The 15,074-nt window shown below is 39.4% G+C and overlaps 1 protein-coding gene across 9 annotated transcripts in view; it reads right to left on the bottom strand.

Annotated features, from left to right (window-relative positions):
- Rbp6 (RNA-binding protein 6) overlaps positions 1–14,497 on the bottom strand; it is a 210,885-nt gene extending 196,388 nt beyond the window's left edge. Inside the window, exons 1-5 of one of the 9 annotated variants that reach the window (XR_016382578.1) lie at positions 13,982–14,497; positions 13,258–13,298; positions 12,722–12,803; positions 8,916–9,000; positions 4,403–4,444 (exon numbers count right to left, since the gene is read on the bottom strand). Coding sequence is in view for 7 of the 9 variants with exons in the window: in XM_089867658.1 (XP_089723784.1) it covers positions 4,403–4,444; positions 8,916–9,000; positions 12,722–12,803; positions 13,258–13,298; positions 13,982–14,043 (312 nt within the window). In the remaining 2 variants the exon portion in view is untranslated. The remainder of the gene's footprint in view (positions 1–4,402; positions 4,445–8,915; positions 9,001–12,721; positions 12,804–13,257; positions 13,299–13,981) is intronic. The other 8 variants (XR_016382579.1, XM_089867658.1, XM_089867656.1 and 5 more) reach the window with 8 other exon arrangements.
- Positions 14,498–15,074: the final 577 nt, after the last annotated feature.

Genomic DNA, 15,074 nt, shown 5'->3' with positions numbered 1-15,074 from the left:
CATAACCTCTAAAAATAATTTCACCAACTGCAGCCATAAAATCGAAAACTAATTTCACCAACTGCAGCCATAACCTCGAAACTAATTTCGCCAACTGCCATAACCTCGTCAACGGTTACGTACAACAAAAATATTAGTCAGCAGTAAAATATACTAGTTTCTTACAACATTTTGATATAAGTTCTAATTATAAGTGAGCGACGCCGCGGGTAACAGCCTAGTGTTGTTATATAAGGACAATTAAGGAATAATAAATAATAACATTCATATTTAATTCAGTCCGACACAGAATGCACCAGCACCGCCATCACCACGAGTCAAACGCAAAGTATTTTATTTATGCGATTAATTATGAACGAAAGCTCTTGTTAAATTAAGGAAGGATTTAATCGCGAGGCGCAACGCGAATTAAATTTCTCATTTAAGGCGAAATATTCGCGTACACTTCCTCGTTGTCGGTTCGAAAAAAATGCTCAATTTTTGGCGAGTCACGATAGAAATGGATGACTTTTAAAAAATAAATATATTTTAACGGAATTTCTAGTCTAGGGCGGTAAAATACCGACGTGTCAGCGGAAACCGAATTAAACGTACATGGGCAACGCGATAAATTACAATAACGTGTACACCAACCGCGTTTAAACTATGCTTAGACGCTATTATGAATACAAGGAAGTCTATTATAACCAGAATACGCTCATTACACTCAATAATATTGCGTAATAAGTAAAGCTAGACGCGTATTACTAAGACTTAATAATAAAAAAATAATAAAAAATAAGGGCCCAAACGTAATATTCACCAGTCAATTAAATAAATTCATCCTCTTTCCTTAATACTTATATAATATTAAGCTATCAACTAGAAAAATATATATATACGAAGCCGCTTTACCTATACATAAATTATACCTAAGGCATAATATTCCGTTCAAAGTTTGGTCATCATAATGTAGACAGGACAGGGACATATTAGTCTCGTACACATTGACCTCGCTAGCTATATCTCGACCTATATTTGCACCCCCACCCCCATCCACCTTTCTCCCGGGCCACCCTTCCTTCTATCGCATGTTTGGTAACGAAAGGCGATTATGTAAAACACGGACCATCAACGAAATCACGTGGTCAGTCACCCTCCCGATGGAAAAGGGAGAAAACAGGTAATAGGAGAAAAGGTAATGGGAGGAGAGCGTGGGCTGGGGGGTCGACCGTGCGGCCGATCAATTAATAGACTTTTCAGGTACATTAAGTAATTAACGTAGAAGGTAAAGAGGGAGTTGGGTGGGTGGGTTGGTTGGCGCGAGCAGAGTTGTTTGCAAGGTTTGCAACCTATGACGACGACAGAGTTGTCCGTTCTCGCTGTAATTCGTATTAATCATGTATATATATATATATATACCTATACAGTTTTCGCTCCCTTTTATCTATAAAAACAAATTTATACTGTCGAAACCGATATGTAAATTAAGGGCTTTCCACTAAGAGTTATAGACCAAAACCTCGCCCATTGGGAATTTTACGAGTTTTCGACTTATTATTTGCGGTACCAGTTATAGGTTTAAAGTGTATAACCTCTAATTTTAACAATCCCCTAAAATTATTAATGGTATGTATATAAGCACTAATTTCAAACTTCGTTGGTATATATCATATAAATATATATTTTCCTAGAATTAATTGGGCGTGATATTTTGAAAATTATAAACTTCAAAGTTATAATTTTATGTCTACAGTCTCATTTCATCGAAGAAAACCAAAGTTTTAAAGTGACTTTATAAGTTTACAATATTAAGCCATCAATCCTACGTAAACTTTGGGAAAGACCTAACGATCTCTAAACTCTAATGGTCCTTAATTAAATTACATTAAATCTAAAACTTTGCCGGATTTTCCTTCCATAAGTGTAATGTGACATTTTTGGACATTATGAAAGACCAAGGACCAAACTTGTCGCGGGGTCTAAGGAAAGGGTCTGGTGACGTACTCGAGTTTATACTATCTGCAGGAAGTATCTCACCACCGCCACCACCACCCACTGTCCAATCAAAGGCGTAGAAAGAGGCCCATGCAGTGATGGTGACGATGGGGGTTTTGAGTCTTTAATGTCGTGTATAGACCCTTTATCTAGGAGAGCGTAAGAGACCAATTTAAAGCGACGACGCCGACGACACTCGAGGAAGAGGTCGCTCAACCCTGTTTGGAAAAGGCCAGGCAATTTCCAGGCGGGGCACCGGCCATAGGGTGCCCACCCGAAGGTACCCCACCCCTTTCAAGAGCGCCCTTTACTAGAGACTACCAGGTAAGGTTGTCACCTACCCTTCAGGATCTTTCTCTTTTAAAGTAGCCTCGCTTGGTCCTGGCTAACTCATTGGGTTTGCTGAAAACCAGGGTTTTTGGCAAAATGGTTCGTGAAATCTATTATAACTTAATTTATAGAAAATATTTATTTTAAGGCTCCTAAACTTCGTAATAACAAAAACGGATTTATGGGATAAGAACGTCGGATCATAGCTTTAGCCTCTAGTACCATCCTCGCATACTTTATTGAGAAACTTCGTCTGCTTATATTTTGACTCCACCCACAAATTCGATCTCTAGAAGTAGCTATATACAGAATTTGTGAGTGGAGTCAAAATATAAGCAGACGAAGTTTCTCAATAAAGTATGCGAGGATGGGGAGTGAATTCGCTAACTCCGACGTTCTTATCCCATAAATCCGTTTTTGGTAATAACTAAAGTCTGGCACTTTAAAACCTTACAACCAAGTGAAGAAATATAAATATTTCGTATAGCATGACGCACGTGAGAGAGAAAACGGGGCATCGCATCTGAACGCAAAATGGTGGTGAAGGCCAGCGTATTTACGAGGGCCATATTCTCGCCAACCATCTCTTCCAGTAACTTTGTGTCATAGCTTCCCTCTCCAGGCTGGCTCGCGAGTAATGACACTATTATCCAACACGTCGTCCAAATAAATTGTATCAGGCTGTCAGCGCGACTGTTCTGGCTCGAAAAACGGTAGTAGTCCCTCCCGTATCGGGAAAAATAGTGAGAAAACGTAACGAAGGAAGAAAAGCTAGACCAAGCGAGTGAGCTCCTCTGATAAACCAAACCGGGGGAAAAGGAGGAGATGGGAAAAATCCCTACACTATTTATCGGCCATCTTCGAAAACGAGAATTCTAACACTCTCAATGTTGATAAGAATCGACGGGGAATAAAACCGTTTCCAATTCGAAATAGTTGCTCGAACGGTAGGTAAACTGTTTCGAGATACTCGAGAGAAAGCTAAATAAAAAGGTAGCGAGATGGTGGCGGAAGGAGGAGAGAAGCTAAAACAAGATAAGAGGTAGCCGAAGAAAATTTAAACAGGGGGGCCTCCTCCTTTTACCTGGATATAAATTTTACTCCTAGACAAAACGAAGTGTGTTACGTAACTTGTTTTCAAGTTCTTCTTTAGACAAACCTTCCACGCAGACAATGCGCGTGTCCCTGGAATTGGTTGGGTTTTATCTATATCGTAAAACCCGCCAACAACTAAGTTACGAACCATTGTTAGAAAGAAGCCTTGGTCTTTTTCTTTTCACTTTAAACTCATTAAATAACTTTAACTCATACCTGTCCAGAAATACAACGCGATAGGGATTCGCGCGAGAATTATCTCTACAAAATAAGGTACTACTGTAGTGGCTACTTCTCCCTAATATTCCTACATCACTTCATTAATAAATTCACAAAGTTTAACAATTGTTTTTACAGAGGGGAAAATCTTGGCTAGGACGAAGTAGGTAGAGTATAAAGGTGAAAGAGGATGATTTTGAAATTTATAGATCCTCTTGAAACCTTTTATATTTTATTTCTTTTAAAAGTATCGAAAGAGCCTAGCTGTATAAAGGCTCTTCACTAGAGCAATTTATTAGGGCAAGATACTACTAGACTTAGGGATGGCGAGCTCCTTCACGGAGGAGCTAGTTTTCGCTTCGATTCAAAATCCTTTTCGAAGATTTCGACTTATAACCGAGCATCTTTTCCCTCCCCCCACCCGTTCATTTCTCGTATACAATATACAATCCACCTCAAAGTGAAACCGCCTTTCACTCGTCTCTCGCTTTCGAGTGAGTTGAGAAACGAGGAAAATTAATAAGTATCAAAAGGTTCCTCATCGCAACAAACCCCCCTTGGCCCCCAGCCGGTCGCCGCGCGTTTTCCAAAATTTATGCTAAAGTGATTATTGCCTTCAACCAAGAAGGTGTAGTATGGTGAACCTCCCCACTCTTCTCTTACTGAGTGAGTGAGTGAGTGGAAAAGCTCTTTAATAAAGTTTCAAACGTAGAAAACAATGGCGGAGGGATTGAATGGGATTTTCAAAATAAACAATATAAACATGCGATCGAGTACTCACCTTAGGATGCGCCCGTTTCGGAAAAGCTATCTTAGGATCAATCTGAAGTGTTGCCAAAAAATAATGCGCGTCGATATTCAAACCAATCGAATATATGAAAGAAATTGAAATGAAATTGAATTAGAAAACATTTCTCAGTCACTATAAGTGTAATTAAAATCATAACAAAAACAATTAATTTAAATATTTTCAAGACTGGTATATAATATCCGTAGGGCGTAGTTAAAATTTTAAACACGAATATCGCTTTTTAATTAACCTTCTTCTTTCTCTTAATTACTTGGAAGCGATATAAGCTTAATAAATTGAATAAAATAAAAATTAATAGTTTTGTTGTACACCTTAAAGGCTCAATTAAAAATTTAAAGTGCATGATTTTATAATGTATACGACAATTTAAAATATTTCATAACTGAACCCGAAGGGTACCTATACTGATTATATTATTTTTATGTAGATTTGAAAGAAAATTCATAATATTTTCGTTCTCAATGAAATTAATTTATCAATGTAGTAATTTAAACTAATTAAGTTTAAATTAATACATAAAATATTGTGTTCAATTACATATTTAGGAATTCAATTCGCATCATAAACTAAATTCATAAGATAAATTCTGAAATTTATAAAAATGAGCCTAAGGATTTCAATTTTTTTTCTTTTTGAACTCCTAAATACATTGAACCATCTGGGCCACACGGCACAGCGTTGAGTTACATCATTAAGTGTATAACATATACGAGAGCGTATCTTCACCATCGTAATAAAAATATCTGCGCAAATTCCGCGCCTTCAGCTATATACACTTAGGTATAAGAGATGCAAGACATTATATAAGCCATCCAATAAGATGACCACCTCCGATAAGAATAGTTTCATTTTTCTTACAAGAAATACTAGCAGCGTTAGTCAGTTTTTTAGGGTTTATTTTTTCGCTTCTTATCAGATAGTAAATTACGCTCTCTTAAATACGATCAAAAGTATAGTATCCGAAGTAAAACACTTCCACATCAGTCAGATTAATTACACATATTAATTAATTTCTAATCTACTCTGTCAAACGCACCACTATATTGAAACGCAAGCATGCACGAGGTCTACAGTTATGAGGACACTTATGGTTTGGCGTCTGGACTGTTTATTAAGGCGATGAATGTCAATAATTAGATGTTCATATCGTCAGTAGACCAAAATTGGACAACCAATTAAGTTTTCACTAAAGGGGGTAGAGAAAACTCCGCCCCTCTTTTACAGCTTCAACTTCAGAACTGTGTTGTCAGGCCTTAATTATGTGAACCATGTTAAGTCAAGTACTGATTCAAACTGATTCACTATAGTCAGACGCTCTAATGGTTTGGCAATACTGGGTTAAGCCAATCTACTGGGCGACAAAGTTTGAGGGAATACGACACATTTCGGTCCTACTATATCCAAGGCCTAGACAGTCCCGTGTCCATCGGATATGACTTGACCGGACCATCACCCCTTCCGTGACCTCCCAAGTAAACCTGATTTCCTTCCCCTGGTAATAAGCATAAAATATTGCAACCTTTAAACCAACCTAACCTAACTAATCTTTCTGTTAATTCTTGGTTCAATAATAAACCTTCTTCAGAGAAAACTATATATAGCAATTAAGACAGAACTAATTTACTACATCAAATTAATGGATTTCTATTGTACTATCTATGGCGTGTACTCTAAGAATTCGAGATTATAACGTAAGTTTATACCTATAAGATCGCATTATCTAAGCTTAGCTTAACCAAGGGTGGCCGTACCTAAAAATAAGGACGAAAAAAATATATTCTTCAACATCGGGATGGGATATCGAGTGAAGGGGGTTATGTTAGAAAAACAACCCCGGGGCCCGGGCTTCTGATATGGGGGCGGATTGAATTAATAAATAACAAAGTGGGCCCCTATCCTAGTGTTATTAGTATAAGGCTAATACCGTACCACAGCCACCCAGCACCGGGACAGACAGTATACCAACTATACGATGGAAAGAAGCGAAGAGAAGACGAAGAGAAGAAAAAAATGTCATCCTGGTAGCGGCATTATATATTATCGGAAGAATAAGACGAAGAAGAGGAGGGGAAACAGGGGGGATATTTTAAGCAAGGTTGGCGTTTAGCTCCTTTCCATATACTAAGAATTAATAAAGTCATCTCCGGAATATTGAACTTTGACCTTAAACAAGCTTGGCCTTGGCAATTTGTAAGACCATAAAATAAGGATGTCTAATTTGGGAATTCATAATATTACTTTTCCATTGGAAAATAAGATATGATAAATATCTTTGAATAATTAATTAATCATAGCATTGGAACTCGAGTGCGTTCGAGATCTTTCTACACGAGCGTGAAGTGGCGCAATGGTCTAGTACTGATTGACCATGTATGTTTCCAATTTATAATCAAATTGATAACATTCTTATAAACGAAGTTTGATTTGTTTAAATTGGGTCCTTTAACATTCACATGTCAATTGAATAATTTCACTATAGAAGTATATATATATAGAAAAGCGCGAGCGGCCACCGAGATATATTGGACGTTTTCGGCCTAAGCCAACAGCGGTATATAAGATATATAAGACGGTACGTATTTTCTGGCAACAGGACAAGCATCCAGTAGCCCGATAGGATACTATCCGAGTATCCCGCCTTTCTCGGACGCTGCCAGCTTAAACGGGGATGGAAACAGCTGGGCGAAAAATCGATACTCGACCCGACCGGCAGCCTTCCACTCGCTATACATACACCACGCGTGTGGCTAGCTATAGGAAGATCTACGCGACGCTGCTGAGGCCTAGGCCTTTCGCGCCCGTATATAATCTAAAACTTGCCGTATACGTTGCCGCTACCGCGTATATTGTATATCCCAGCCTTATATACGCCGTGGCCCCCGTATTATAAGAGTACTTACAGCGGGCCGAGTTTTAAAAGCGGCCCCAGTGAAAATTTTCTACTTAAGACGATACTTAAGGAAGAGGCTGGAATAATGTGTCCAAAATCGGCCTGAAAGAGCCTTGGAAAAAGAGTCTACACTAATGTTGAAAAATACAGCGCGGTCTTCTCCTTTCTCCGGAGAAGGAGAAGCTGAAAGGAAGAAGAGAGTGGCGATGCCGAGTTCATTTGAAGTGACGTAATCGTCATCAACAATAACAATAACTAAAATATGACGCACCATAATATTGCGGCAATAATATTCATTAATAAGATTTCAAAATAATCCGTAAAATCTTGTAAATTAGTCTTTATATAATTAGTCATCTTAATTAACCCGACAAGAATGTAATAGGTCCTGAGAATAAAGTGAACGACGTCAGAAAAAAATAATAGGCATTAACTGCTCATTTATTATTAACTAATTACTTATTTTTATCCATAAAGCAAATTATTCTAGTAAAATATCAGCTCTGTAACTCAAGAAATAGTCAGCGTTGCCTAACTAATTTAAATTCCAGGTATTTCAATAACCTATTCCAAAAATTAACTAACGATTGGAAAACTCCAAGCCACTTTGAGAATAACTTGGCATCACCACTCGATGGGGCATTTTGAGGCTTGTGGGGGTGGGTGTAAGGTTAGACAGACGACCGTTTTTGGAGTCTCTCGGAACATTGGCTTCCTCCTTGGGTATAATATAGGGAGAGAAGCCTAGCCTAACCCCCGCAGGATTGTTTGAGCAACAAACATGTTTTTTTAACATAGACGGCGTAATCGGGTAATCGTCGTATATACGGATGAAGCCCAAATTTCGGGACAGAGAAGCGAGAGAGGGGGAGGGTTGGGGTACCTTACTCCCCCCTTCTACGAGGAAAGAGACAAATATATGTACTCCTGGAATTGGGAAAAGGGTCTACGGTCGACCAGGGTATGTGTGTGTAAGAAGGGGTGGGGTTCAAATGGGGATTGCTCTTTATTTAGTTCGCGTCGGAGGGATCAGTTCCAGCCTCTCGACATCCCTACCCTAACCCCTCATCCCCTTATCCTCCTCGTCTTCTCTTATTCTTCATTGGTTTTTAAACACACTTAACGGAGGAAGCTATTCGATTTATTTTATGTCGTTTTTCGATGACTCTTCTTACTTATACGTACATACATAGTTTCAAATTAAGGAAACCAAAATGTATATTATTTTAAATTGATTCTATTTTGATATGCGTTTACAAAGTGGTGCGTTTGCTCTTGGACTAAGGGCTTGTTTTGCAGAGTTTTGTAGCTTTAAATTATGTAGTATTATGTAACCCCCAATCCATTGTTTCCTATGACTCTAGAGAACTGATGAAAATAAGCAAACACCGCGTCTTGTTGTAAAGCAACATTATAATTTTACGATAACTCTCTAATCAAGTCAACTTATATAGTGGATACTACTAGCCAATAGAAGGTATTTCACGAGTATTTAGAAAAAACCAGAGGTTTGGGTTCGAATCAGGCGTTAAGCGCACTTTTCCGTACAGTATTTCTTAGACAATAATTAAAAGAAAGTTCATCATATCTTACCTTTTTCCCATCTAGTTCGTGGGGTCCGTTAGCTAAAACTTTATCTACGCTAGCTGGGTCGGAAAACGTTACGAAACCAAATCCTCTGTAAATACAAAATAAAGAGATAACAACGTTAATTTAATTTAATTAAACATAAATACAAATACATCTTGATAAATATTTGAAAATGTTTGTTTAAGCGCCTTTTGTAAATGTTAAAACACCTGCGTTCTATACCATACACACACTCTGTATTTAAACGGAGCGCATTCGAATTAGATAAAACGAAATGAAAATTCCTAAAATCCCCAAATATGTAAGAGCGACACGTAAGCTGGTAAAAAGTAATTTTGTATTCTCGGCGGATTTTAATAAAACGGTTCGGGAGGAAAGGAGATTCCATAATATATATTATAGAGTAGCGAGTGAGCGAGTGAAATATTTAAAACAAAATACGGGGGCTATTTATACACAGACAGGTAAGCATTTGCCCTCCCCTGCAGTTGGCCGCCGTATAACCAGACTTTCCTAAATTTAATTGCAGCCTCCTCATCCTTCTCCAGCATCCATATACGCTCTGCCTCTTCCCTATTGCTCTTGAGCCTCCCGGATGGTCTAGCCTTCGTTCGTACATCAGGAGAAGCGAATTGAAGTGGGGGCGGCGGCTTACACCCCCTCTGCCCGTTTTCTACCCCCTTCAACCAAATTCCCACTGAATTTATGACTCAATTTAAAGAGCCGCTCTCGCCCCCTTCAAGGTATTGTAGGAGCCAAAAGCACCAGCGAATCGCGTATTCCAAAATTTTGAGCGAAATCGCCGCGAGCCTTTGAAAGCTTGCAGTAGCTTCGAATTTTCTCTCTCTCACACACACCGAAAATGAAATGGCGGAGCTTATATAAACTTTGGGGAAAAGGGGTTTACAAAACTAGTGGCGGTAGCAGCATCGGCTAAAGAGATTTGGTGCATGAAAAGAGGGAAGCTAGCCCAAGGAGTGTTTCTCAACAAAAAAAAAAGTAAAAAAATCAAATCAGAATTGAAAGAAAGATGATGGAAAGAAAAAGGAGATTGGAGATCTATGAAGTGAAAGAAAAAAAATTAATTTCAAACTCTGTTTGATGGTCTGATTGAGCGAATTAAGTCTAGTTAAAAAAAAATAATAAAATAAAATCCATTTTACCCAACTCCGTATTTAAATCACGTTCTCTCTATTAAGTTCTCTTCCCAATTAGTAGAAAACTATTTTTTACCAATTTTAAAATAACGTCGTATAAAATTGGAGAATATATAAGAGTAATGATCTACCGCTAATGAAGCTAAAAATGTCGATCAATTTTTCGCCCAAAAATACCCGTCGGCGACAAATCTCCGGCCGCACCGCGAGAAAACCACTATGAATTTTAACGACAAATTTTACCATACAGATTATAGCGCGTGATGCAACTAGGAAGGAAGAAGACATTATAGATAAACCGCTCGACCCAACCGCCGCGTAATTCTAGAGTGCTCGGGTATAAATTAACGCGCGCGCGAATTTTACGCTTTGATTAATAGCGTTTCGACGGGATTAAAATAAATATTATGAAAGAGAGAGATTGAAAGGGAAAAAAAGGGATAAAAATTAATAAAACATAATTTTCCACGAAATCAGTGTTTTGGGATGGGATTAAAGATTTAAACGACGTGCGGTTTTAGATTTCTTCGCGTACCTAACTTGTAATTTGAGGTTTCGTATACTATAAAATATTAAATAAGAAAATAATAGCGACGGTATAAGCAATGTCCGAGATACACGCGAAAAAGAAGTAAAAACAATTTTCCGAAAAGGTAGGGCCTTCAAATTTGGGTTAGTAAACGGTTATATAGGGGTGGAGACCCGGAATAAAAAGAGTTAAGGGAGAGGAAAAATGGGGGAAAGAATTTTTTATCCATTGTGCAAAAGAAAATACTCTTTTTTTTACGAGGGGCAATCAAAATGCAACTTATTCCTACGATATTATAGCGTGTAGGAAATTTCTTTTTACATATACATATAATGTTATATAATAAGCCCGAGTTTACGTATATAATAGTATATATATACGAGGGAAAGTCTAGAGAAGAAGAAGGGAGCTTCGCCTCTTGGCCCCATCCTCCTACTCCCGGGGCTCAACTCAGGCCTCTTTCCCTCGCCTCCTCCTCTCCACCCTTCCTTTCCCCCTTCTTGGGAGTCTAGGAGAAATCAATGCTAGGAAGAGCGCGAGAGAGAGAACCATCTTTCGCCTAAATTCCAGCCTCGCGACCCCGCTCAACGATTTTCGGGAGAGTTACCCGCCAAGAGAGAAGAGTGGGTGGAGAAATTGGGGGTCGCGGACCCTGGAAGGGAAATAGGAGGATAGCGGAGCGCGGGGAGAGGAAGAGGAAGCCGGGTATTCCATCCTGGATAAGGGGGAAGTGAGCTTTGCGAGCGAGCGAGAGAGAGAGAATAGAGTGAGAGAGAGCGGGCTCGAAGCCGGGACTAGGAGTCTCTCTACCAGAGGGGAGGGATGAAGTTAAAAAACGGGGGTTTTCTTATATAGGGAAAGATTTTGCACCATTGAATATTGCAGCGGCAGAGACTGGGTTTTTAAGCCTCTTTCGAACTTCCCGATTCCCGAAACGCGTTTTCACACCAACCACAACCATACCGCAAGTATAACATTTCAGAACGCTGACCCGGACCGATCGCGCGTGGTACAGCGAGAGCTACAAAACGGGCCCACGCCTAGAAATAAAAGGAAAAGAAAACTACCGGCTTCTCTTAGTCTCGCACAGTCAATCTCACGTCAGCTTTAAAAAAAAACCCTCGCGGCGAGAAAGAGAAAGCTAGATTCGACGAGTCTACGAACGAGATGAGTTCTCTCAAGTTGGAAACAATGGTGAACTTAGTCTGAAAACTCGACGAAAAGGCCCGAGCATCTTTTTTATATTTTTCCTCCTCCAACGCGCGCCTCTAGTCGGCGACGGCGGCCAAGGCCTTTTTGCACAAACTCTAGACTAGAGAATAGCAGACGCTCCTTTACATTCAAAACGCGTGGAGGCCTTTTAAACTTTCGCGGTCGTCAACTGTATATTTTTATACACACTCGGAAAAAGACAGTCTATAAGCTTACGCCCGACGCTCTAGAACGCACGTTCTATGAAAACGGATTATTTTTCATACCACCCGCGAAGGTGGCTAGTTTTTTTAGACAACAAAGATTTCTCCATCAATGATGGAATGTCTAGTAGCCAGAAACTAGAGATTATGCGGCTTTAAATAATAATAAAAAATTTATAATATCTTTATATCTTTAAATATTAATCCCAGTTACTGGGGTACCTGTTCAGGATATATATTATTCTTAGTGGCATTTATTAATAACAATGTTAAAATAACGCTTAATTTATTTCTTTACCGATATCATCTTAAAGAAAGAAAGAAAGAATCGTATAAAGATAAGATTGCAAAAGGCCAGGGTAATAATTAAAGTAAACAAAACTGAATTTCCAAGACGCATTCTGGTGTCTTATCGTAGCGGCTCTCACGGCTCTACTATACAGTACACTAAAACGCAACGCAACTGTAGGGAGTTAAGATTAATAAGATTTCCCCCTCCTTTATTACGAAGAAAAGACCCAAGATAGTGCGTGGAAAAGAGAGAAAATTCAAAGGCACTTCATTGAGGCGCGTAATAAGATAAAAAACTGAATGAAGATATTTATATTAATCCCCACTCCCCTGCCCTCGCCCTTATCCGCTCCCCCTACTATAAACGAAACGGTAATAATATTATAAAGAATAGGCCAATAAACTCGATAAACTCACCTCGATCGTCGCGTTGTAGGATCTTTCATCACCATGACTTCGGTGATTTCTCCAAATTTGCTAAAATATTCCCTAAGGCCTTCTGTAAATTGGAAAAGAGAAACGACGGGAATTAGAATGGAAAATTAATTTATTTTCTAGCCGCGTATAAATTTAACAACGAAAGCGTGCGAGTAATAGACTTAGTTTAATTTAAATTTACGTAATTGCGAAGGGAATAAATCGTATTCCCTCCTTCGTTTTACGTTATTTAAGACCAAAACTCCGACGAGATTTGAGGTTTGAAAGAATATTTAAAGAAGAAACACAACCTGATATATTTAAATGAGAGAAAAGTCTGTTGGCGAACAAATTTATTTATTTATTTATTCGTTTGTTCCGAATTTTAATTTAATAAACCGTTTCTTTGAAGTAATAATAATATAACGTCGATTAAGGGGATGAATCCCAAAATAGACTTTCGGGGGAGTTTTAGTCTTAAAGATTAGATTAGACTTGATGGTAAGATTTAGAAACTGTTGATTTTGTGTACTAACCTGGGGCAGTCTGCCAGCTTAGCCCGCCTATAAACATTTTTCTGAAATGGAAGAAAAAAAGAAAGGGAGAAGTTTGGTTAGGTTTTCTACGCTTTCAAACCAATTGGGGAAAACACTTTCAATTATGAAACATTAAGAATTTAAAAAGGTGGGGAATGCAAAACTCGATTTCGAAGCGACCACGAAAACAAAATGACCCGTCAACGAAGAAAAATATGAAAAAACCGACAGAAACGTAATAATTGACGTCAATTTTTCCTTTTCTCTGTCTTTTAATTTTAGTGGGTGGGCAAAAATCCTTTTTGACATTTGAAGGGAAAAAACCGTTCACGCGCACTGATTTATAATTATAGAAATGAAATGACACATTACGCGAAACACTTCTCTCGTTCTTATTGATGGCAGGTAACGAAAAAAAATAAAGAAGGTAAAAAAAATCAAATTCGAGCGCACATCATCGTGAAACGGACGTCGAGGTATAACTTGTGGGAAAAGAGGCGAGGTTTTTCTTTTTTCGTAATTCGCGCGTGGAAAAATCGGGGGCCCCGCGTCTTTCGGAGTTCCGGGTTTAGCCGTGGACTCAGTTTCTCCAGAGAAGCGGAGTTTTGACCGCGACGACAAACGGCCGAAGATTTAGCGCGGGCGGCGGTCGAGTAAAAGGCCCATTTTTCGAGGAGTTCGGATAGAAAACGGCAAAGGAGAAAAAGATGGTTTCAAAACCTACCCTGGATCATGGGGAGCTTCACTGGGACTACCCGAACTACTTTGTTGACTCTCGGACTCCATAGGGAATAGGTTAATATATTATATTATTATTATTTTGACGTAAAAATCTACTAAGTAACCCGAAACACTACAGCTACTACTCTAAAAACCGACAGCAGCGGTTCAGACCGGCACGTGTGTTCGGCGCGCTCTAAAACCCGAACGAAGAGAGTTCCACGGGAGGGTTAGCCCGGCCAGAGCCGAAATCGCGCCAAAGGGGGGGAAAGCAGAACCGAGTGCGCCAAAATGTTACGGAACCGAGCTCTCCGAGTGATTGATGGCCTCCGGCGAGCCCGACCATTGGACGAGAGACAGACGCAGGCGCCCTCGAGACCGATTCTTCTACGTCACCGCGACGTCAGACGGGAAAACGCCCTCGCCGCTCGCCATCCGCGGCGCTGCTTACCGAAGAACTCGGAGAGAAAATTTTCTCTCTCCCTCTCTTCAGTTTCTCCCAAGCTGGCAAAGAGTAAGGGCAACTGTCTTCCCCTCTTCATTTCCCCTCCCGTGGAATCGGGATCGGCGCGGGGGTGAAAAAATAGGTATGACGCTTGATAGAATGGGAGTAAAAGGATGGAGAAGACCCCCCTTCTCCTCCTCTATCTAACTATCCCTTTTTTTAGCCTCCCTCTATTCTCCTTTTTCCACAGGCTGGAAAATTTCGGGATGGAGAGTCCAGGCAGGCGCCTGCTCTCCCAAATCGTGATAAATGATCGGAGAATAGTAAATAAAGTTACGCCAATTTTTTTTGGTTCAAATCACAATGAAAAACAATAAAACGATTTCGTAAGTTGGCTTACGTAATATTCGCATTCGTCTCTCTCACTCTTGGTGTAAAATTACGCCTACCACTCTCTCTCTCTCGCTTCTCGGAATTAAAATGCGGAAATTTTTCCAAATCGCGAATATTAATGAAGCGTAATTCCCCTCCTAGATTAATGTAAATATTTGCCAGACTTTTAAATAATTCCGTAAACGTCAAATACGCCTATATAATATTTAATATCGAAAAGGTAGAAAGGCTCTTACGTAATAACACCCACACACACCAA

The sequence above is a fragment of the Phalangium opilio genome, unplaced genomic scaffold (assembly GCF_054372755.1).
Source record: "Phalangium opilio isolate 3A_F unplaced genomic scaffold, DU_Popi_V2 ptg000024l_1, whole genome shotgun sequence".
Lineage (NCBI taxonomy): Eukaryota > Metazoa > Arthropoda > Arachnida > Opiliones > Phalangiidae > Phalangium > Phalangium opilio.
The sequence above is the reverse complement of the archived record's forward strand: the minus strand, read 5'-3'. Positions and strand labels throughout refer to the sequence as shown.